Source organism: Cryptotermes secundus, unplaced genomic scaffold (assembly GCF_002891405.2).
Source record: "Cryptotermes secundus unplaced genomic scaffold, Csec_1.0 scaffold10, whole genome shotgun sequence".
In the NCBI taxonomy this organism is placed as follows: Eukaryota; Metazoa; Arthropoda; class Insecta; order Blattodea; family Kalotermitidae; genus Cryptotermes; species Cryptotermes secundus.
In genome coordinates this window covers 976,993-1,001,584 of record NW_019735554.1, presented here as the reverse complement: position 1 = coordinate 1,001,584, position 24,592 = coordinate 976,993, and the positions used below count along the sequence as shown (strand labels likewise).

General features: G+C 43.4%; 2 protein-coding genes and 1 long non-coding RNA gene across 3 annotated transcripts in view; 1 reads left to right on the top strand and 2 right to left on the bottom strand.

Moving 5' to 3' along the window:
* Nucleotides 1-24,592, top strand: part of LOC117282716 — a 52,746-nt gene that overhangs the window by 11,666 nt on the left and 16,488 nt on the right. The gene's annotated exons all lie outside the window — the stretch shown is intronic.
* Nucleotides 1,695-12,427, bottom strand: LOC111869512. The gene is made up of 2 exons (XM_023861089.2): nt 11,847-12,427; nt 1,695-4,748 (listed from the first exon to the last, which is right to left on the bottom strand). Exons 1-2 carry the CDS (start codon nt 12,156-12,158, stop codon nt 3,438-3,440), a joined length of 1,623 nt encoding a protein of 540 aa, XP_023716857.1. The 5' UTR covers nt 12,159-12,427; the 3' UTR covers nt 1,695-3,437.
* LOC111869514 lies at nt 13,490-20,889 on the bottom strand. Its single transcript, XM_023861090.2, has 3 exons — nt 20,732-20,889; nt 18,241-18,576; nt 13,490-15,358 (listed from the first exon to the last, which is right to left on the bottom strand). Exons 2-3 carry the CDS (start codon nt 18,565-18,567, stop codon nt 14,150-14,152), a joined length of 1,536 nt encoding a protein of 511 aa, XP_023716858.1. The 5' UTR covers nt 18,568-18,576; nt 20,732-20,889; the 3' UTR covers nt 13,490-14,149.

Sequence of the window (24,592 nt, the reverse complement as noted above, 5' to 3'; positions counted from 1 at the left end):
AGAGAGGTAGGATGGGGTTATATGGACTGGATTGATCTGGTTTAGGATAGGGACTAATGGAGGGCTCTTGTGAATACGGTAATGAACCTTCGGGTTCCATATAATGCTGGGAAGTTCTTGAATAGCTGAACGACCGGCGGCATCTCAAGAAGGGCTCAGCTCCATTAAGTTAGTGTGCGGCGTGCGGCAATTGGTTGGATGGAAACCTGCACCGCAACAGGGATAATGGGGCAGTATGGCCAGCTGTTCCTCATCATTACAGAAGTGGAGATTCGCCAGATTTCCCGTAAATAATCTCAAAATGGCCAGTGCGGAAGGCACCAATTGGTAAGGCAACCCACTATCTTCTGGACAGGGTCCATGATAGTCCGGGCTTGATCCCAGAGTCATAGCCTAAGCTGCCATGAGCAGTCTTAGAGTGGATCACGGCAATGCAAAGTCGAAGAATCACCCTCCCACAAACTGCCATAGAAAAATGGTAAAATAATTGTTTAACGAAAATGGGGGCCCCACAAAAGTTTGCTGCCAAGAAACGTGACAGTTGGAGCAAACAGCACGCAGTTGTGCATGGCAAGACACATTGAGACCAGGCGCCTAGGGACATCTTTTTTTTTTAATATGAATAATCGCAGGTCACGTTTCCACGAAGAGGTGAAAACTCAGAATAATATTCAAGACTCAAATAAGTAATTGCTAGACCGCCTATGCCCTGTCAATGTTCAGTACGTTTCAAGATACAGAACATTCATCAAATATAATTGGTAGATAATTTTATAATCTTCAATCGTATAGAAACTTCATGTGTCTGAATACAATTGTTCATCACTCACGACAAAATCTTACAAGTTCGCACCGTCTTCATGTTAGGACGTTTCCAATCGCACTGTTCCTAGTACAATACGAGCGCAAGAATTGAATTTTGTCACCAGTTATTTTCATAAAATAAAAAATAAGAGAAGGAAATGTCGCTCGATTGCCATATTGATGTTTTCCGTTTAGAGAGAAAATGGCGACAAAGAAGTTTGAATAGTCTCTACAGACACAGTTTGTTCCTTCATAAAACTGCGGCCAGCTCAGCGACTTCCTATTCAGAATGGCCTCAAACAAGGAGATGCATTATTACCTTTACTATTCGACTTCGCTTCGTGACATACCAATAGGAAGGTTAACATAACACACGAGAGGGACTAGAACCGAAAGGAACACATCAGCTTCTGAGGTTTGCTTTGGTGTTGCTTCCTTGGAGAGGGACGCAGAAGCTCTGTGAGTGCTAGACTGGATCAGTCTACAATTGGACGCAGTAAAGGCCTGCCTATGTTCACTTCTAGTTAATAGTGAGGGCACTGGGCAGTATCGCAATACAAATGTGAAAAGGTTGAAATGTTTGACGACAGTAAAGTAAAAAAAAAAAAAATAATAAAATAAAGCTATCCCTGTAACAAGCCGTGAAGGCCAATAGTGTTCTGAGACGTTGAGGGTCCCATATTATCTAGACAATCGGCTTAAAGATGGCGGTAAGGTTGTTAGCCTTAATTATTTAATTAATTCCTGTCAGAGGCTCAGTCGACCCCAGGGCCATAGCGCGACCGGAAGAATTAGGTCAATTAAAAAAATCGAATGACCTCATCAGGACTTGAACCCGCGACCTACCAGCTTGTAGCATAGTGCAGCAACCAACTACGCTACCGCGTGCGTTTTTTTTTTGTGGACAAAAGGTCTCTGCAAAAGATATTTATCCGTGAAGAAATGTTTCCTGTTCACGGTGGGAAGTGTTTGTCGCGTAAAGCTGTTCCACCTTAGTGGCAAACGTTTTGCTGTTGACGAAGAGGTGCGGAAATGGATGAGACAACAACCAAAAGACTTCTTCGCTGCGGGTTTCGATGCACTGGTAAAGCGATGGGACAAGTGTTTCAGTGTCGGTGGAGGATATGTCGAGAAATATATACTTTTCCCGTGTTCAAATATCACATGTTCTATGTTTTATATCTGTCTGTGATCTATCTACTGACTCTCCCGTGTATGTATGTGATCCGCAGTAGGCCTATATGTAGATAAGTAGAAATGAAGAATGCTCATCTGTCGTGCCTTAATCACAAGGTGCATGTTGGCGCACATGTGCAACACTGTACAAGCAATGGCTATATATGGCAGAAATTAGCAACTTAACGGTCTGCAGTTGTTGGGCTGGTGAGCAGCTGACAGAATATGTTAAATGGGAAACCTCAAAATGATAGTCGAGAAATCTAGGCATCCAGATGGCGGTGGGAAGATGTTATTTAAATAAATTGTGAAGAGAATAGGGGTGAAGATGTAAATTGGATTCTACTGGCCCATGACAGGCTCCTGTGAACACGGTAATGAATATATAAATTCCGAAAAGGGAGGGTATGTTGAGCGGCCATCAGCTTCTTTAGAAGGTCTGCATTTCGTGGCGTTAGTTTTTAAGAATTAATTCTGTCTATCCGATATTTGTTTTTATTTCACTTCTTAAACATCTGACTTAACTCCATGAAGCTGAGTCCTTCCTGAGAAGCTATCTGTTTCTCGGCTACTCAAGAAACTCCCAGCATTTTGTGGAACCCGAAAATTCATAACCACGCGCCTAGAAACGTCCACCACTGGTTCTTGTCTCGAGTCAGATGAACCCAGCCCTCACACTCACTCCTTACTTCTTATCCTCCTTCCTAGCCTCGGTTTTACTAGTGGTTTCTTTCCTTAAGGCCTTTCTACAAACATTCTGAATGTACATCTCTCCAGTGAGTGCTACATGACCTGTCCATCTCTTCCTCCTTGATTTGATAGTTCTAGTAATAATATTTGACAAGAAATATAAATTATCAAGCTTCTATATGGAACATCCTCTAGTTTCGTATTTCTTCATCCCTTTTAGGTTCAAACATCCCCCCCACTCTGTTCTCAAGCACCCGCAGTCCATGCTTTTTATTCTTGTCAGAGACCAAGTTTCACACTCAGACAAAATTGTAGTTGCATGTTTTAATTTTTCCGTTTTAGACAGCAGACGAGAAAACACGCTTCTGAACTGAACGGTATTAAGCATTACCCGAATATAACCAGCTCTTAATTTCCTCCTGGATCAAATTTTGATTTGATGCTACGGTTCCCAAATAACTGGACTTTACCACACATTTAGCGGATGTAAAAAGTGTCTTTATATTAAGATTTTGTCTTGCATTTGGTGACGATACATCGACATACCATATTCAGCTTTCGCTGCGTTTAGTTACAGACTAATCTCCTTACTAGCGTCTAATAGAACTCCTGCTTTCTCTTCATGGTTGATATTCATGCCCCCTCCCAAATAATTCACTGGCTCAGCATAGATCAGGAGCTGATATGTCCCATTCAATTTCAGTGTCCATAAGGTCTTAGAGTATTAAATTATTGGCCCTGAGACATGTGGTATGGCCAAGATACAATTAGTATGAGCTACAGGGATCACTGATACTGTTTGCAAGAGTCGAAGTGTCCTCCATGGAGTCCTGCTTGGTTCTCGCTGAGCCTACGTCTAGAATCTCAAGTTGAACTTCTGGGTTACCATGGATGTAACGCCGTTCCTCAATGCTCACACAACAGTTACTGTTCACAACGTCACCCCAAGAAGCAGTCAGCGGGAACACGGGTCCTGTGTGAGTGTCTCCTTCAGGCAGTGTTAGGCGTAGGCGGTAGCGTTCAGCTTGCACTGCATCCCCCATCAGCCAGAGCCATATCAGGCGGCGTCCGGTAGTCGCTGCAGTTGCCACTTCAACAAAAAACACGAGATCGCCGTGAGCCGTGAATGACTTCAAGGAAGACTCGGCCACTGGTTTGGAACATGATAACGGAAGACGAACTGTTACTCCAGAGGACGACAACTGAAGGAAATACTCAACGAAAGGGCCTTGATGGACTTCTCGCAGGTGTTGCAGGAGCGGCCGTGGACCGTTTACAATGCTGCAACAGTATGGCTCCGGTTTCGTTGGAAATGGGCAATGAAACAAGAGTCCATTAGCCTCAGCGCAGAATGTCTTTCCTAGAAGTGACTCACTTCCGACTGGAATCTGTCCTGCTGAAAACGAACGTGTTCTCAGAGGAAAGGGTGTTGTCTTTTGTATGTATGAACTGGATATTTGATGACTGATCCGCCTATCCGGTAACTGCTGAGTGCATAATGTAATGTTTTCTTCAGATGAAGCCTTAGTTTTCACCACGACACGAGAAATGTTAAGTTTTGAGTTCCCATCATTAGCTGTGCTTTGACTTGCAGCATTGCCTCTTCCATGAGGTGATATATTTTCTTTTGGTTGTGCATGCTCGCAAGAAGTATCAGGAAGGTCTTGTGTTGAAGGATTCCCATTCGACGTTGCTGCTGTTGGATTTGATTGTTCATCATCTATTCCATGAACGCAGTCTGTTGCTATACGCGACTTGAGGTACAGAGCAGGGTGTTTCTGCGGTTGTTTCGTGTTTGCAGCACACTTTTCTTTGCTTTGGTTCAGCATTGTGGTCAGGAGACTGTGCAGTTTGTCAGCAAGAAGGCATCTTCCTCGTGGACCAAGGCTAACTCGGCACACGGGGCACTTCTCTGCCCTGGTGCGGCAGCTGCCACACAGGACATGCCCATTGCAACACTGAAATGCTGGCGGTGGCACCGTCTCAAGACACACAGGACATTCCAGCAGCTGGAGAGCCGACTGGAGACAGCTTGAGAGACGCTGCAAACTTACTGGCGTCGTTCCGTTTCCGGAGATCTGCAACAGTCAGTAGGAGGCGCTCGTTATATATTTGGGCTTCACAACGTCTGTCGAGTAATGTTATAATTCTCTCTTCACTTTTGAAGCAAGGATATTGGGAACTAATTGCCGTTCTGTAGCAGTTCTTGATAAATGATTGTAATACAGCAGGAAATAGGGGAACCTTTGTCACAAATAACTTGAAGTCCTACAAGGATGTAAAACGTAAAAGTAAAGGTATCCTTGTAACAGGCCGTGGAGGCCCATAGGGTTGTGAGATGTTGAGTTCCCACATTTTCTAGACAATCGGCGCATATATGGCGGAAAGGTTCTCAGCCCTACGCGCTGGCCGCCCTTTACACCCAAGAATATTCTAAGAATATTCCTGGAACTCATTTCTGTTAGAGGCTGAGTGAACCCCAGGGCTATAGTACGGCTGGAAGGAATAGGTCAATTGAAAAAAATTCATTGACCTCATCGGGACCTGAATCAGCGACCTTCCGGCTTGTAGCATAGTGCCTCAGCCAACTACGCCACTGCGCAAGGATGACTGTCGTTAAATGAACATTAGTGCCATTTTCTGCTTGATACAGTCACATCGATTTGAGAATGGGTAATAATAATAAAACAGGTAAAGGTAAAGATAAAACTGTCCCTGTAACAGGCCGTGAAGGCCAATAGGGGTGAGAGGAATCTTCCTGGTACTCATTTCTGTTAGAGGCTGACTCGACCCCAGGGCCATAGTGCGGTTGGAAGGATTAGATCACTTAAAAAATTCAATGACCACATCGGGAATCGAACCCGCGACCTTCCGGCTTGTAGGATAGTGTCTCAACCAACTACGCTACTGTGTGTGCCCCCTAATACAAGTGGCTTCCTTCCTTCTGGCTTTCCCACCAAAAACCTGTATGCATTCCGCCTCTCCTCATTCGTCCTACATACCCTGCCCATTTCATCCTCATTCACTTTGCTATTCTAATTACACTTGGCGAATACTACAAGTTATGAAATTAGGCGCGTCCCTTGTCACTGCGGCATGGCGCGTCCTTAGGTTGCGAACGGAGAAGACGGCCTCCAGTAGCTGCGAAGATATTGAATAAGCAGTCTCGTATAGCCGACAAGGGGTGGTCCTCCAACTTGAGGGTTCGGCATGGGTTTAAGAACTCTTCGCCGTAAAAAAAAATAAGCTTGTTACGAAATGTCATATATCCAACCATATTACAGGTTTTATCTGACACCCGGAAATGCATTCATATCTGATTCAGCGTCTGCAGATCGTCTTTATAGTGTTGCGTCAGAGTTGTGTAAAATAAAGAAAAATAATCACTATACATTGACACAGTAGCTATTTCTGTAAGATATGAAAGATATCCGGCAAGTAAAGATACAATGTCAAGAAAATATTTGTAAAGCTTTTGTTATTCACTTACAACACTTTTACAACACACCTTTATTTACTTTTCAACATAGTCACCATGGATCGCAATGCCCTTGGTGAGCCTGGGAACGAGTTCTTTTATTCCAGCTTCGTAGACATCTCCCTCCTGCGCTCCTATACATGGAGAACAGTTCTTGACACTTCCGGACATTATTGATTAAGTTCATCGATGGTTAAACGTCAGTCACCATGAATGTTTTCATCAGTGATAACGGATGGCCTTCCACTCCTTATTTTATCATGAACATCGCTTCTTTCCGTTTCAAATTCACGACACCATTTTGCCACATTTTGCCTGTTCATAACATCTTCGACGTAAACATAAACAAGATGGCTAAGAATTTCAGCACCAGTGTCTCCTTTCGCGTGAAAATATCGAATTACTGCACGAACCTCACATTTGGCGAGATTCTGAATCGACACGGCCATTTTAAACACACACTGCGAGGACAACATTGCCGTTACTGTGGCCATTGAACTCAGCCCTGTCATACGGTTCCTATCTCACGGCAACACTGCCAGTTCTAAAAAAAATACCTTGCATTTTTTACTGGATTTTTATCTTTACTTTCCAGATATCCCTCGTATATTCAGTTACACATTTGGCTGTATACTACGGAAATAATATTTTGACAGTTGTTAAGCGACAGATTACAGATTTAAATCTTTCGGTTCGTTTTAATATTTTAATTCTGCTACAAATATAGCATGCGATAAAGGGCAGTACACACCATAGTGGCTACATGAACAGGCAGCCGGATAAGTGAGTGTTTCTTGCAGCCACAAGAAACCACAAGCAGGGCCCAGTGGCTCTCTCTCCATGTGCAACTGTATAGGAGATTATCTTATAGCCACAAGAAACATCGAACAGAACCCAATGGTTCTGAACATAGATACAACTGTATAAGGGACTGTGTCTTACAGCCACAAGAAACGATCAGAGCCAAGTGGTTCTTTGCCTGTATGCAACTGCATAAGAGACCGTGCCATACAACCACACGGAACATGGAACAGAACCCAATGGTTTTGTATACGTAGTGTATATGCAACTGTATAAGAGACTGTGTCTTACAACTACACGGAAACATCAAATAGAACCCAGTGGTTCTGCATATACGAGTATAAGCAGCTGTGTAGGAGACGGTATTACAGCCACAGGAAACGAGCAGATCCCAGTGGTTCTGTACATATGTGCAACTGAAGAGACTGTAATCGTATATTACAGCCACACAATGAAACCTGAAAACACCAAGTCTAGTGCTCGGAATGCAGAAGGGACGATAGTGCCCGACGCTTTTCCTTTTTTGTCTCTAATCCGGAAGGTCGCGGTTTCGATTCCCGATGAGATAATTGGAGATTTTAATTGACCGAATTCTTCCAACCGCACTATGACCATGGGGTCGATTAGTCTGTAACAGAAATGAGTACCAGGAATTTTACTGGGGATAAAGTGCGCCCGGCGCGTAAGTTTGACAACCTGACCGTCAACTGTAAGCCGAGTGTCTATTAAATGTGGAACCCTCGACCTCTCACAGCCCTATGGACCTCCACGGACTGTTACAGAGACAATTTTACCCTTTTCTTTCCTCAGTCATATGAAACCGAACATTTAACTGGATTCTGTATTTCAGCATTCTGTGGCAACTGTTCACATTAGCGTCCATTTGTCTATAATCCGTCTAAATTGCAACACTTTTTATTTTACACTTCAATACACTCTCTAACATTACATGTTTCGGCCTCAAACGGCCATCTTCAGTGTTTTTATAGACATTCATGCCGCCCACATGAACACAAACGATCGCGCATAAACTATGTAATAAATCGATTATATACATACCCAATAACGAGAAAAGCAAAATACATAGAAATGAACACAACTCAAAATATATTATACAATAATGAATATGACATAAAATTATCTAGCAATATAGCACCCTCAAGAAGAAACAAAAACAAAACACACAGGAAAACTCACAGCAACAAAAAACAAAGTGAATAGCCTTTACGTATAATTGAAAAGAAGTAAGAAAAATCACAAAACTTTTTCGATACGAAAATATAAGTAGCTTTCCGCACGCAAAACACAATACAAAATATACTAAAACCAAAGCCACAAATGGATAAATATAATAAAAGTGGAATCTATCAAATGAAATGTTTAGATTGCCCATTGAAATATGTTGGACAAACAGGGAGAACATTCAAAACCAGATATAAAGAACACATTCACGACATAAAAAGTAACAATAGTAATTCAGGATATTCAAATCATATATTGAATACCGGACACAGGTACGGCACAATAACAGACACTATGGAAACCATAACAACGGGAAAAAAGGAAAACATCTGAATACACTGGAGAAATACCATATTTACAAAACTAGTAAAGAATATTTACATATGAATGACACAAACATTGAAACACATAACCCTATATTTGAAATAATATACAAAATTATACAAGAAAACATTATACCCCCCCAGTCTCTCCCCACTCCTCACAACCAGAACATATAAATACAGGAACAATTACACCGCATCAGCGCTATTAAAGACAACACGAGACGTTGAGGAGGAAACACAAACCAGGAGAAAGTGAGTACAAAAAGTAAACAAACACAACAACAACAACAACATAATAATAATAATAATAATAATAATAATAATAATAATAATAATAATAATAATAATAATAATTAGAAAATAACATGAATATAGATAGGAATTTATAAATTACAGATAACTAACGTGAGGAACAAGGTTCCAAGGAAAACATCTTATATTTTACGGAAATTACTACACCCTCAGTGAAGCAAAACAATAAGTAACAAATTATAAAAGAGTTTTATCTCATTTTAATTAAAATTAAGATTATAAAATGTGTTTTTTAAAAATGAATTGGAACAGTGAAACAGTTTATCAGTTTTGACACAATTTCGACAGAATCTTAATTGAATATCTGTAAAAAAAAAAACCCGGAAGATGGCCGTTTGAGGCCGAAACATGTAGTGTTAGAGAGTGTACTGAAATGTAAATTTAGACAGATTATAGACAAATGAACGCTAATTTAACTGATAAGCAGATATGCAAATAAGCTATGTTTCATTTCGCAAGTAGAGAAAGCATTGGGATCCCACCTTAGCTGTATAGAATAAAAACAGGCAGATTTAATGCTACAAATGTCGTTATAAGACTTCGATATAGTTAATTAGTGCTCAATTAATTAAGCAACATAACTTCAAAAAATCTTATAATCTTTGATACAAAATTTATGGCGCAGTTTAAATGTAGCGTTTGTGTGTGTTTGTAGGTGTGTGAGTTGTGAAGTTTCCTTGGTACACCCTTTGAAGAAGGTCTTGTGTGACAGAAACATATCGGGGTTTTTGCAGCATGTAATCAATACAAGACAATAGACTAGATGGAGTTAGACGGTCATTTGTGTTTGTTTATGAATGCTCATGTGGATCACGCGAGATATCATTACATTCTTGCGGATGTGAACTAACGTCACACTTTTTCTGCAATGCGCCAGTGTGGTGGACGTGTGGAGAGGACTGTACTTGTGTTTCAAGGCGAACTGCAAGGGTTTCAGGGTCACGCTAACTCGACCTTGCAGCAATAGAATGGTTTCAGCACGAGATCCGCACGAAGTGTACAGAAATATCAATGCATCCTGGTTGAGTGTAACCGTGCCCTTTTTGTAACTCTCTGGGGAGCTTTACTGTGCAAAATGTGGGCATTTTCTCGACACCCTTCGTTCAAATTCGATGATCGTCATGTGGAGGTGATTGCACAAAGCATTACAGAGATTATTAAGAGCTGTAAGAATGCATAAAGTAGAGAAATTAACTATTAATTACCAGATAAATAAAATTTACGACGTTGGGATTCGGCTTTTACAATAGTGGCGTGATAAGTCATTGTTAAAACACAAGTAAAATGTCAAAAGGGTCAGACATTAAATCATAACGTATGTAGGATCTGAAGTTCTCACAGAGTGGTTATGGTGGAGATCCTAAAAGATTCTGACGATGGTGTGCAACACAAAGAATTACTGGGGTTTCGGCTTTGTCCATCGTCCGGTATTCTAGAAGACTTAAAACACAACTTTTCGGAAACTGTATTTGTTTCCGTCTTCGGGTGGGGGGGGAGACCTGATGTGTTGGGTCCCTTAGAAAGAACCAAGTCCAGTAATTGAGGTTAGCTCCTTCTAAGGGACCCATCTGAGTAGGTGTCTCCCCACTCAGCTGAGAACGGAAACAGATCCAGTTTGCGAAACGTTGTGTTTGCTAGTTTCTAGAATACCGGACGATGGACAAAGTCCGGAAACCCAGTAATTCTGGTTTTGAAGAGTATTATCTTAGGGGATATGTCGGCTTGCCAACTGCTTTCGCTCTGGTATTTTGATAGGTTTATTCTTCTACCCCGAAGATGGAGGTGGTATGTTCCTCCGAAACGTCGGTTGAATTTCAACGGACTACACGGCGTTATATCCCAGAAGATATAACTCTCCATATGATATATGGATATCAGTAACGTGCAGCATTTTGATGCTGAGTAATGTACCATTTTAATCCATAGCGTTGTTGTTCTTTCCCTTTTTCACAGTACAGTCAATTACAACACAAGTTCTTGAAATTATTTTAAATCCTTCATTGTCCCCACGTAGTTTGACATTTACAATGCTACCAGGAGGAGTAGGTAGGTAATCATTGGTAATGCGCACTAAACTAGCCACTAAGCACAGTCAAGGTGCTTCATTTAGGACTACACAGACGTCTTTGATCTCTCATTGCGAATAACACAACCGACGAAAACAATTTTAATAGCCTTCTTACTACGGCCTGGTACAGGGATAGCTTTACTTTACTTTATACTTTTACTTACTAATTATGTCACATCCTTCAGATATCCTGTGAAACATGATTCTCCAAATGGCATTGAAGTCTCTGAGCTGAGCGTTTCAAATACTAACCAGCGCCGCTGATTATCAGCAGTCTGATTACGTGGACGTTGATAACTTTAGGCTTAAGTTACGTAAGCTTGTCCCTGTACTTAACTAATCAAGCGCTACACTATGAAGGTGTATGGGAGAGCGGATGTATAGATCCACGTCTATTGACCTCGGCACTAGTTGGAGGGGATTGGTCCGCTTGACGCCCCGGCCGCTTTAGTCCCAGAGAAGGAGCCTCTGGTACTCATTGCATAGGAGGCTGGGTGGGCCCCAGAACTGGTCTGGACGACAAGAAGAAGAGAAAATTCTTACCCCTACCGGAACTCGAACTCTGAACCCTCGGTCTTCCAGCCCGTAGCCAGTCGCTGTACCGACTGTGCTATCGTAGCCTCCCTATAAGTTACGTACCTAACATTAAATCGGATCTTAGAGAAACTGAATATTCTGTTGTGGATTGGATTCATCTGACTCAGGATAGGGACCAGTGGTGGCCTCTTGTGAAGACGGTGTTGAACAGTCAGGTTCTATAAAATACTGGGAATTTCTTACGTGATCGAGCAACTGCTGGCTTCTCGAAGAAGACTCAGCTCCACGGACTCTGTGTCCGGTTGTTTACGGTGTTTCCAGGATGTACACAATCGGTCATCCTTTCGTCTCATCCGCACGAAATAACCTCAGCAGTTCACAACAGTTCCCACCCTTGGTGACCCAAACTTACATAGGAGGCAGCGGTGTGAGGGTCCGATCCAGCGTTCCAGAGCAGCAGCGTCACCCGGTCAGCCTTCGCCCGCACCCTGGAGGCGACCTCTCGTACCCTCTGACCCAGTACATCTTCGCCGTTCACCTCCAGCACACAGTCTCCAGCCTGGAGTCCTGCAGCCTCTGCAGCTGATCCTGATTCCACCTTACTGACCCACGGGTACGGGTCCCATGCCGTTCGGGTCAGATGAAACCCACAATAACCCGCAGATGGTCGTGACACATAGCAGAGACGTAGCGACGGTTGGATCTCGTTTGCTTCTTTCTGCATGATACGCGTAACGGTCCGGTTTCTGCTTCAAGCACTAAACACGAATCGCTTATGAGACATCCAGTCTTCCAGTGTCACGCGGCGCAAGTATGCGATAACAAATCTTCAGCCTCCTAGGAAGTGTTGCTTTCGTGAGATTGCTGGAGCAGGCAACGAAGCATCGATACAGCTACCTTGGCGACAGGTAACGGAACTTGCGCACCTGCTTGTACTGACGCTAGATGTCGGCCGAGCAGCGAAAGCCGCCTCCTTCCGTGCGCGTCGGAGGAGCACTGACTCTCGGCGTGGCTGCTGGAACAGGAAATGAGCTTCGTGGCAACACTGCGAAGGACAGCAAGTTCATTGTTTGCAGAGCTTTACCGAGAATAACCTTAACGCCAAAGCGGAATGGTACAGTTCGTGTCTTCCTCCTTCCCCCTCTATTTTTTAGTTAAACTTTCTGATTATAGTACCTGAACAGCCTTGGCGACTGTATCAGCACAGGGAAATGAACATGGATATGCAGGAGAATATTCAGAAATATAATAAATTAACTGGATTTAATAGAGCACACGTTCAGAGAAACATGAGACCAGAAATATAATGAAGGATGTGCAATGTGCTTACGTGTGGCAGCGAAATATTGGCACTAAGAAACCAAGACAAATAGAAGCATCTCAGACGAGGTTTCGGAGGGTGGAGGGGGGAAAGGAAGAAATAAAGCTGTCCCTTTAACAGACCCTGTGGAGGCCCAGAGGGTTGTGAGACGTCGAGACTCCCACATTTTTAAGCAATCGGTTCACAGATGGAGGTGAGCTTGTCAGCCTTACGTGCCGGACGCCCTTTACCTCCAGGAATATTCCTGCTACTCATTTCTGTTACAGGGTGGGTCGACCCCAGGGGCCATAGTGCCGCTGGAAGGATTAGGTCAATTGAAAAAATTCAATTACCTAATCAGGAATCGAACCCACGACCTTTTGGCTTGTAGCATAGTGTCTCAGGCAACTACGCTACCGTACCCAGTATCTAATACAAGTAATATTACTATGTAGTCTCAGATTAATAAAAAGCCAAGTAGTTTAGTGCCTGTGAATTGTGGTAGATCCCTGAAAATGCGTGGAAGGAAACAAGTTAAGAGCTGAAGAAAGCAGTCTTCTGGGATTTGGCACCGTGTATATGTGGTGTTAACCGACGTTCCTCCGAAAGACTGCCTTCTTCATAGTCACCGCCGTGACAGCCTTAAATCTTACAAGTTAAGAGCTGTTCAGATTGCTAAGAATTCTACCATGTTGGGCTTACTTCTGCGTAATTATCTCGGAACCCGTAACTCGTACGGAGAAAGTGTATAAGGCATAAAAAGTGAGTTTATTTTTTCTCTATAGTACAACTTTTGTTCGCAACACTTTTCGCTTCACAAATATTTAGCGACTTAATGACTGAAATGCGCGCAGAATAGCACGTATCTGTTCATGCAAAGTGCCCGTTATTGCTCTCCGGCTTTAACCAAAATTAAAAGCGTCGGCGCTTCGTAGTAAAACGCTCCAATATGAAAAGATGTCATTGAGTGCTTCTCCAGTTGTTATATGACAGCAGACAGACACGAGAGGCGCGGCAAAGCTAGCATGTGAATGGTTGCAGCTTTCAGTTGCGAGCGCGCGAGAATTGTATTGTGAAGATGGATATTTTGTTTTCGTTACGAAATTTCTGATAATGTTTTCAATTGACCAATGTAACCAAGTGGCGACGACCAATCCCTCCCCCCCCCCATTCAGTTGAACGCTATTCCTGTCACAAAATGTGCAGTGTGTGCCATTAATTGCAATAGATACAGACGACTGACACACATTAACATAAAGTTGTTCACATTGCAGATGTTAAGACTTTGTGCTTAACAACAATGTCAATTAGCGAACGTGCCTTGAGATCCTTTCTTCGTTTAACATTGGCCTAGATTACTAGCACGCACTTTGTACCGTAATTTGGAGAGCGTACTTGATAGAAACCCACTCGCCTTACGGCAGACAGTGTTCGGCCGACGTGTCCTTCACCTCAGCCTCCATTTTAATCGGAATGCCAAGTTCTAGTTCTGTAGCAAATTTTTTTCTGAGGATGTTCGCTGTAAGACCAATAGCAGCTCTAGTCTCGCATATCTGCGTCCAAGAAGTTGAAGCGAGTGATAACGCCCTAGACCGGAAGCTAAGACATTTCCCTTGATCACCATGACTGCTTAGATTCAAGATAAGTTCATAACTATCCGCTTGCTGTTTGGATCCAAGCATCCAAAGCCATACTAGTGTATCACCTGGACCAAATTTGTCACTTGCCGAAGGCTGATGGGCCACTTTCAAGAAAAACGTATTTCCGTCATTGGTTATAGCTAGCACTGCCGTTTCTTCAGACGCTAGAGGGAGGCTGAGAGTCAGTCGAGTTTTAAAATAATGCACCAGTGGGCCTTCGTGAGACTCTTGGATGTGCTGCAGCATCTCTAGACCCTTAATGAGGGCGGGACAGTCTTCCTCGCAGGGACAACAGTACAGCTGCTCGTTGTCGGTGAAGTCAGCATCAAGAGATTCGCAGGAGCCGTGGTAAGAGGCGGGGCGTTTGGAGCGCAGATACTGAGGCACATCGACACGGTGGGTAGAGTTGACAGACGGCGATCGAGACACCGGACAGGATCCCATAGACTGGCATATCTCACTAGTTGAAAGAGACTTGCTTCTGAGATTGGACGAGAATTCAGATAAGTTCCGTGGCACTGCCGAAAGATTCACGGGGTTGGAAGAAAGATTCTCTACTGAAGAAGACTTTCCCAGGACCCTTGTCAGGAACTTGTTAGTAGGAGTGGTCACCAGGCTTATCTTCAGTTCCGGCATTAGTTTCGATGGTTGAAAGGGCTTGTTCCTCTTGGATCCAAAAAGACGTTCCCGCAGCTTCGCAGGTCGCTCTTCTTCAGCCTCGTCCTTGAGCTCGAAGGCTTCTGTGAGAGAGTTGAAGACTTGATCGGCGAGTAGACTGCGGGCTCGGCAGAAGCGTACACGGCAGATCGGACAACGTTCTGTCTTGACCCGACACTTCACGCAGATCAGGTGTCCGTTGCCGCATTGGTGCGCTGGGGGTGGGATCGTGTCCAGACAAATGGGGCACTCGAGGACGGCCAGAATGGAGCTCATACAAGCAGACAGGCGCTGCAGGTTGGACGGCATGGGCCCGCAGCAAAGTGACTGAAACAGAAGAATATGTCGATTTGTTAAAATCAAAGACACAGATTACTCCCTCTCGGAATATTCGGTCTTCCTTCCCACAAAGTTCTCGACTGCCCCGTCCTTTGTTAGATGTGCTAAGAGAAAATGGTCGCTGTCTGCAGTGCCAAAGCAACATGTCCATCGCTTGACAACAGTTTAATTCATAAACTGATCTCTGTGTGATGCCGCGGCATAAAATTGCAGATCGCTGGTCGAAAGGGATAACTTAATTTAGTAAAATAAGCGATCTGGTTCTTATGTGAAGTTTCTTTTAAGAAAGGCAGTCACGGCAATAAACAATAATTGCTTGTCTTTATAATAGACATCCTGAAGCGTCACAATTTTTAATACATGAATGAGTAGTCACGTATATGTGTGTGACTATAGACGGGGGTTTGTTTGGTGAGTGGATTTATTGTCCACTTATACAAACAACTGGGAACTACTAGCAATTACAGCGTCACCGCTAATCTCCACACTTCACAGATCAACACAGCATTCGGTAAGCCCTTTCCAGCCTCATGTGTCTTCCCCAGCCGTTCCCTGGTAACGGTTTCTAACAGTGGAGTTTTTTCAGCTTCACGCGCTCAGGTCTTGTCTGCACCGATTCCCGTACAGAACTCTCTCTGAGCTCACTGCTCCCTTGGTCGCCCCAGTTGTCTTCAAGATAACTCATCGGCACTGACCACGTAGAGACACCCCGTTTCCAATAGTAACTCTACTGTTGCGTGCGTATTCGTTGCAGCAAGAATGTGTTTACTTAGCCGTAGTCCAGAAACTGTCGATGTTTACAGAGTCATCTCTTAGCAACGGTTCTATTCGACACAGCATTCATAGGACTGTTATTAGATGCAATCAGAATATATAAGTGCTTTCACACTTTTCATTAAACAAACACACAATGGAGATGTAATCTATAGACATGTTTCAACGCTGAAATTAGTGAACAAATTCAGATTACATTCGGTAGTTATCTATGTCAGTTTAATTCTTGTTCGTGTTGGCCCAGTATTCCGTGCTGTACAGTGTCTAGCGTTGTGAGGTACTTCGCATCGGAGCAGTTAGCACCTTCCAGAAGATGCACAGTGCCAAAACAAATACAAAATACACAACTTGCACCTTTATATTTTGGCTTAAGAGAATTTACATGTCGCACATTTTATCCAGTTTTCCTGCAGTAGCTCGTTTCCGCGTCTGCTGCCGATACCGCGTTACCTTTGCTCTGACACTAATGAAGCTGATTGACTGCACTACGTGCAGTGTACCTGTGACGGTGGGTGACGTCGCAGGTTAGGAGAAATTTGAAGGAAGAAGACGAAGTCAGTAGTTCACTGTCGTGTTGTGCTTGCTGTGTCAAAACAATGGCCTCTGTGCCATTAATTAACAATTCAGGATGCGAGACCGTATGAAATTTCAAATTGACAAATTATTATTGTTTTGAAAATTTCTACATTCAGGGCAGATCACATAAGAGAAAATTATAGTTGTGATGATATTTTTTTAAGCTGATTAAATCTTATAAATCAATATAGTGTTATATTCGTCCATTCCTCCGTCATGACTGTTAATTCAATCTTCTAGAACAAATGACTGAAATTCACCACACCATGTACACCGCATCTATTGGCTAAATGTCGAATTAGTGCCAAATTAATGCAGTACGTGCGAAAAAGTCACACAACTAAGCAGGAATATGACCAGGGCAATCACTGCTTGAAACCCAAGGTTTTGGCCCCAATTTAAAAAGAAAGGACAATTTTAATTATGGCAAGATTTGAAGGTTTTCTATACCATGTGACATTCCATTCCGAATGAGGACAGCACAACTCCGCACAATGTTTCGGCCACTCAGAATTTCAGTCGGAAGGGAAACGCATGTGGAATAAAGCAGCAGCTGTGTAAAGAGGCGACAGTACAACAGCCGTTGCCAAAATCTGGTCTTGGGCCCCAGGCGGGAGATTGACACCAAGACAGACTAGCCGACTGACCGTCGGTCGTAACATAACTTTGTCTTTTTGAGTCGTTGGGTCAACCCCATGTGTAGGCGGTTCCGAATACCTGCACCGTAGCCCTGCGAGCTGTTGAAGGCGACAGGAAAGGAATAGAGTACCTGGGAGTATAACTGAGCCACCCTGTTCCTGGGGGGGGGGGATGGGTTGAATACGTGGACGTCGCCCTCCAGGTAGGGGAATTCTCTAATCTGAAACAGTAACATATGGTCATGAGTCCAGGACTCAGATCCAAGAATGACTGCGCTGGCGAGGTCTAGCAGCAATTGTAAGAGACAGACCCGTCCTCTTGTCAGAGGGGGCGCCCGACATCAACAAATCCACAGCTGTCTGACAGCAACAAAAATATGGTCTTGGGGCCCCAGATCGGGACTTGATATCAAGACAGACTCTCCGACTGACCGTCGGTCGTTACATGATTTTGACTTTGAGTTGTTGTTTAGTCAGTTGAGAGTTACAATTGTGAGTAGTGAGAAGCTGGTAGCTGAGGCCGTGGACAGTTCGGGAAACAAGAGGAAAGGGAACGTTCGCTGTTGAAAGCCTCTTCCAAGCAACGGCTAATGAAGACTGAGAATACATGCGTACTGTAGTTCCATTGATCTTTGGAGTGTGCATATCAGTGTCACTGTCATAGTTATCTGTAGTTACGTTCGGTAAGAGTTCAGTGTTCAGATTGCCATTCTAAACCCTGTCTACAGGCATTCAATCGCTTGACAATATTTATGTGGCAAAGAACTTCGTAATTTGTGGTTTCTAGTGCTACGATGTTAAAATCATTGTCATTCAGATGGGATGAATATGTATCAAGCATGAAGTGTGAATCCCCACAAATTTGATGCAGTTGTAGCTTACTTCGGGACTGCAGTGAGGGTCCGACCCAGCGTTCCAGAGCAGTAGCGTCACCCGGTCAGCCCTCGCCCGCACCCTGGAGGCGACCTCACCGATCCTTTGACCCAGTACATCTTCGCCGTTCACCTCCAGCACGCAGTCTCCAGCCTGGAGTCCTGCAGCCTCAGCAGCTGATCCTAATTCCACTCCACTAACCCAAGGGTACGGGTCCCACTTGCTCCGGGTGAGGTGGAAGCCGCAGGAACCCGTTGCGGGCCTCGCAACTTCGCAGAGTCGTACGCTGGGGCAGTAATGCTGATCACACTCCGAGTCTGACGTCGTTTTCACCATTGTCAGCGGCTGAAAGAATAAGGGTTTATGGAGTGACGTCACAGACGTTGTGAAGTGTTTCAGTGGTATCGCATCAGCGCCAGTTTACATAACGAGGCTAGCAGCAACTGTGAGTTCATAATTATGCAGTTTCGCGGTCTATTTATGCTATGTTACATTTACCAATTGTTTTGCACTATATTTGTGTTTCTCGTTGTTAGCGTGTACTAAGATATTCGCCACGCACAGTATGTGGCTGTGTTTATTATTTTAGTCCAAAATGTCACGGGTCTAGCTGCAGAAATGTGGCCGCCATGTTCGACGAGATGTATTTCTTTAAGATCTATACTACACTAAATTAAGAACTGGGATAGCTCAGTCGATATAGCGACGGGCTACGGCTTGACGAAGCTCCAGAGCGATCCTGGGGATCGCCCAGCCTCCTATCCAATGGGTATCTGGGGCTGTTTGCCAGAGGTTGAGTGACCGGGGCTTGAAGATAACCACTCACCCCCACCTAGCGCCAGAGTGAAGAATGATGGAACTGTACCTCCACTCTCCCAGACGTCTTCATGGTCTGATGCTTAATCAATCAAGCACAAGAACAAATTTGCCTTTATTTTACGAAATCAAATTTAATGGCGCTAGTGTCGTCAACACCTCACATTTCGCGCGGAAGTCTCATGTGTATCACGGGTGGCAGGAAAGGTGGAGTTGCCTCTGGCGGCGTGACATTCATACCTCTTCTTAAGTTGATTCGTAGTCAGGCGGACAGGTTAAGGACACTATGTCGTCTTCTTTAAATTGTCAAAATATTTCTCCGCCTGCAGTAAGAGGGGCGTTTTGTGCTTCGATCCATAATTTTTCTCAGAAGCAAAGCATTAACCCTTTAAAGCACAGTCTCCCTGCTTTACCACAAGTTGGACAGCTTGCCCATTGAGTTTCGTACAGTTCTCAGAACAAACCAGGATTATTTTCCAACTCCAGTTTTTCCTAGCCGTCAAGACGTGGCCTGTAGCTGAGTCTCGACGCTTGGTCGGGTGGGACGTCAATTCTATAAAATATTTAGTGACAAAAAATCCTGAATTGTAAGTTCGAGCTTTTTATCACTGCCGCATTACAATGGCATTTATGCCAACAGAAAGGTATTGCCTTGGGCCCATACACTTTTAAATAATGTTTAGTGACAAAAAATCCTGAATTGTAAGTTCGAGCTTTTTATCACTGCCGCATTACAATGGCATTTATGCCAACAGAACTGTATTGCCTTGGGCCCATACACTTTTAAATAATGACACTTAACGCTAATACATTTGAGTGCTTGCGAATTTAAATAAGTGACGTATATAACATAAACATAATAATAAATATATTGGGAAGACTGCTTTCTGTGAACTGGGAATTTCATTTCTAAATGTTATTTATATTAATGCTTCAGAGGAATGGCAAAATGTTTATTGGATCATTACAGAAACTGCCTCCTTGAAGGCTGACCCATTTGTTGTATATGTGCGTGATGCGCCCTACTGGTAGATGTCTCGGTGATACTTCAGCTGTGAATGCGATTTTTTTTACAGGATGGCTTTTTATTGTGGGAAAAATTATTGTAAATACAAAAATGGCCCATGTGATGCCAATCCGGCCTTCTGTAGCACATTCTTATAAACATCTTATTCTATAAAAGCGGTCACCCCGCGATTCTTAATATAGATCTTAACTTAAATCTGAGAGCAGACTGTTAATAAGCTGTGCACTTCTTTTATTTTTCTTACATATCTATTTTATATAAATATAGGAATGTTGTTTATGAAGTAACAGACACTTTGTGGAAATGTGAATGCGATCATCCAGAAAGACTCGTCCCACCATCTTGCAACAGTTACAGCTAACTATTCATGACTTCACAACAATGTAAAATATCATGCGTTACTGTGAGAATGTGAGTTTTTCTAACAGAAAAATCAATTTAACAAGGAAAGTACAGTAGCACTTTAAATTAAACATCGATATCGCTTATGTTGTTACAATGACCTATGAAATGAATAATTCCACTTGCTTCAGCATATTTAATTACTGGACTTAGGAATGAATCAATTTACTTCTTTTGCTTAAATAGTTTAATGTATTTAACGCAAAATATGAAGGGAGTTGCCATTATAAGTATTCGAGTTTATGATTTACTTACGCAAAAATATAAGTTATTTGGTGCTATACCGCTGTATCCTGCCGCTCTGTGTGGAGAAGATGCTAGAAGAAGGACTCAGACCGAAGTCATTCCATGCCAGTCCACGTGTTCACGTGTTGTCGAACAGTTGAACAGAAGTCAGAAGAACGTCGTTTCTGTCTCATCTCACAATAACAGTGAGCGTGTGTCGCTGCAGCATGTTCCTCTTGTTCTCACCTGAGCGACAAATGTGGCACACTCTGTGGATCTTGCCTCAGCCACTCGGCCTCGTGTTCGCCTTCACCTCAATTCCCCAGCAGCAAGCCCTGACGTTGTAGAATTTGAAGTTCTCACACAGAGTTTTACTTCTGCCATATACGGTGCAAGTCAACCAACGTTTGGGAAGAAAGTATTTGCTGCCGTCTTCAGGGTCGAAACCAGAGTGAAGTGGGCAGCAAGTACTAATTGGCTTACTCTTCGATAACGAAGGTGGAGGTGCTACGTTCCTGCGAAATTTCGATCGACGTACACCGGACTACAGAGCCTAATAACCGACAATAGATGGCTTGGCTAATACGTTACTTAACTACCTGTATCACGTTGCATGGTAGGACAACCAGCACTGGACATATGTTAGCCTTTAGCCCTCTGCTTCCCAGCGACACGATTATAATGGTAGACAAAGGTAAAGCCATCCCTGAAACAGGCCGTGGAGGCCTAGAGGGTTGTGAGTCGTCGAGGCTCCCATATTTTCCAGAGAATCGACTCACAGATGGCGGTGAGGTTGTCAGCCTTACGCGCCGACCGGCCACCCTTTACCCCAAGGAAGATTCATGGTTCTCATTTCTGTTAGAGGCTGAGTCGACACCAGGGCCATAGTGCGGCTGGAAGGCTTAGGTCAATTGAAAATATCCAATGACCTCATCGGGAATAAAACCCGCGACCTTTTGTCTTGTAGCATAGTGCCTCAACCAACTACCCTACCGTGTGCCCCCGATTGTAATGGTCACAGTTCGTTACTTCTGATGTTTTGGCAGCCGGAACTTTTGCAGGTACCGATGTAGTGAAGATTTTGTTTATTTTTATACTAGTCTATGCTACCGCTGCAGCATAATAAATTGAGCTACAGTGAAAATTTTCCCTCTGTATAATATTAGATTGATAAATAGTATAGCCTTAATATCTTGTGTATTTCTTGTTTTGTGGGTGATACGCAATCACTCCACCTCCGCCTCCATTTCATACAACGATGCTCCTCTGTTCTGTATATCATTCCACCGGTAACAGGCCCGAATATCATGAGAACTTCGCATACTCTATCTCTATATTTTGCAGGCCTGCAATAATTCAACATCACCGGTATGCACAGATGATTTGCTTCATTGTCTCACGGTCTCCTGATTGTCTAGATTTAGTCCAGACCAAAACGGATAGCACCGTCTCATTTTAAAGTTGGAAAAATATTAGCAACATTTGTTTAAATACATCACTATTAAAGTAACTAGTTTCCTGTGTAATTAGTTAGGCACCACGCCATAAAACAAGGGCATAGCTCGAAGCATTTTAGCCTCAACACCAAATGGAGAGGGTCGTCAGTCTCACACCTCCGTCGCTTTACGCACAGGAAACAAAGCCTCAGATGACCATCTGACTGAAGTCTGGATGTACCTCAGGCCTGAGTTGGACGTGCTGTTGGTCCACGCACCTTCTGAGAGCCGATCGTTGATTGTGCAGCCCTTAGATTTGCATTCATTCTGAAGTCAACTGAAATATTATTTTCCTTCATTGAACCAAGGCCCCGTAATCTATACCTGTTCTTAGGGATGCAGAAAGATTTAGCCCTTGGGAAGTTGTCTTACTAAGAAAGAATATAAAAAGCTAAAAAAAAAAAGAAAATTTCTCCATGTCCGTAATTTATTAAGCACTATGTAATTAAGACATGGAGAAGTTGAGCTGTAGGTCCATCATTCTTGACCTTGGGACTAGATGAAGGTGAGTGGTCAGCTTCAAAACCCCGGCCATGTTATCCGCTGGAAAAAAGAACCGGTACACATTGGATAAGAGGTTGGATGGACCCCAGAGCCGGCCTGAACGCTGTGGAGAAGAGAAAGATTTCTTTCCCTGCCGGGAATCGAACGCTGACCATCCAGCCCATAGTCCATCGCCGTACTGACTGATCTAAGGAAGAACTAATGGCAGATAATCTGAAAATTTGCAACCCAACTCGCGCACTATTTCTGTTAGATATCATCCAAAATTGGAAGTGACTCAAAATCCATCTCCTTACAGACTGGATCACGTGTGAGTTTATGCTTTTAATAGCGAATGGTCTGTTAAGTAACCATTTCAATTTAAATCAGGCGCAAAGAAAATGTAGGTCCCTTGGCGGAACTCCTCGCGGAATTCTGTACTTTTTCTTCCGCGGAACAATTTACAATTTGCCAGTTTAGGCAATACTGAACCAATCGTAGGGCAGGATGTCAAGTTGAGCGATTGATCCATTGTGTAGTAGCAGTGGTTGATCTGGCCTGAGGTTGGTACAACTGCCAGAGCTCTTGACACACATTGCGAGTAAGAGTTGGGTGTACGTTCATCATTTGTCGGACAAATGACCTCAGAAATTTTGGTCACGTTTCGGATAATTACTGTGCACCGATTAAAATACAACTTCGCAACGAATCAGTGTTAAGTGCTAGAGCTATCAGACTCGACATAAAAATCGTTTCCTCTTTCCCGTCTCTGTTGTGGTCTCGGTCCCTCGAGGTTCTCTTATTCCTATAATTAAAGTGACATTATGTACTGGGCGCCGTGCTGCGATTCCCGGATACTTGTCGCCCACACTCAACCAGCTCTTTGTCGGATCCTGAAACAAATTTACTTGAAGGCAAAGTTAGTAGACCAAATTTCTTGAAAATGGCGTCTGGTTGAAGTTGAAATAGACACATGTGCACACACAGACATCATTGCCATCTCATAAATCTGCTTCATTTCCTTAAGAAATTAAAGAAGTTTACGGAGCTAACAAACATCGGCGGTGAAGATTTGTTCGTGCACTAAGACCAGCATACTCACATCCTCCTGCATTGTTTGAAGAACAGTTCAATGACTCGTGGATTGTGCTCATCTGAGTTAATTCTTCGGGTTTAGCGTTACTTCTTTCAGTTCGAAGCATGGCTGTGGTCTTTGGCATAAAACGGAAGGTGAAGGAAGCTGCTGTAACCGTCCATTCTGACTGGAGGAGTGTTGTGTGAAAATTAAATTTTGTATTAAGTTAAGATTAACAATATTACAAACAAAGAGATCCGGCAGATAGCCAGCTCTTACACGCGGAAGGGACATAGTTCAAGTTTTGCTATGTGAACAGGAAGTAACATCTGGTACTTTCCTAGAATTCTGGCAGTTTCAGCAACGTCGGAAAGGCTTTGAGAAAATGAGAGCTGACAGCTTGGGACAGCGATAACTTAGAAGTGGGACGGCCGGAGCCTCACACCCTGACTGTAATGCATCAAGGGGCTGTCATCCTTAGCGTCAGGTCAGCATCTGCCAGAATCACATAGCAGAACCACATGATTGGGAATTCAAAATTTAGGGAACCTCCTAGTTTGAAAAATTAACCAATGGTAGAAGTGGAGGAGTGGATTTCTCTTGGAGTCTGGGGTTCGTGGACCTCAGAATTCAGAGAGAGGGCATTCCACCTCGGGGAGTCTTGACACTACTTTCGGCAAAGTCGGACACTAAATTTACCACTACGGCCCTTCCGTAAAATAGTATAAGTACAGTTCAAATCAATAGTATTAATAAATTCAGTTGTATGCAGAAAGCTGGAAGGGATTAAAGGACTACTAAGTGCAACCGCCGAAAGGTGGGTGATTGTAATGAAGT

Coding starts and splice junctions, on each gene's coding strand:
- LOC111869512 (XM_023861089.2), bottom strand. CDS start 12,158: ATGCAGAAAGAAGCAAACGAGATCCAACCGTCGCTACGTCTCTGCTAT. Junction 4,749..11,846: donor CTCACACCGCTGCCTCCTAT/GTAAGTTTGGGT, acceptor TGACTGTTGCAG/ATCTCCGGAAACGGAACGAC.
- LOC111869514 (XM_023861090.2), bottom strand. CDS start 18,567: ATGGTGAAAACGACGTCAGACTCGGAGTGTGATCAGCATTACTGCCCC. Junction 15,359..18,240: donor ACCCTCACTGCAGTCCCGAA/GTAAGCTACAAC, acceptor CTTCTGTTTCAG/TCACTTTGCTGCGGGCCCAT.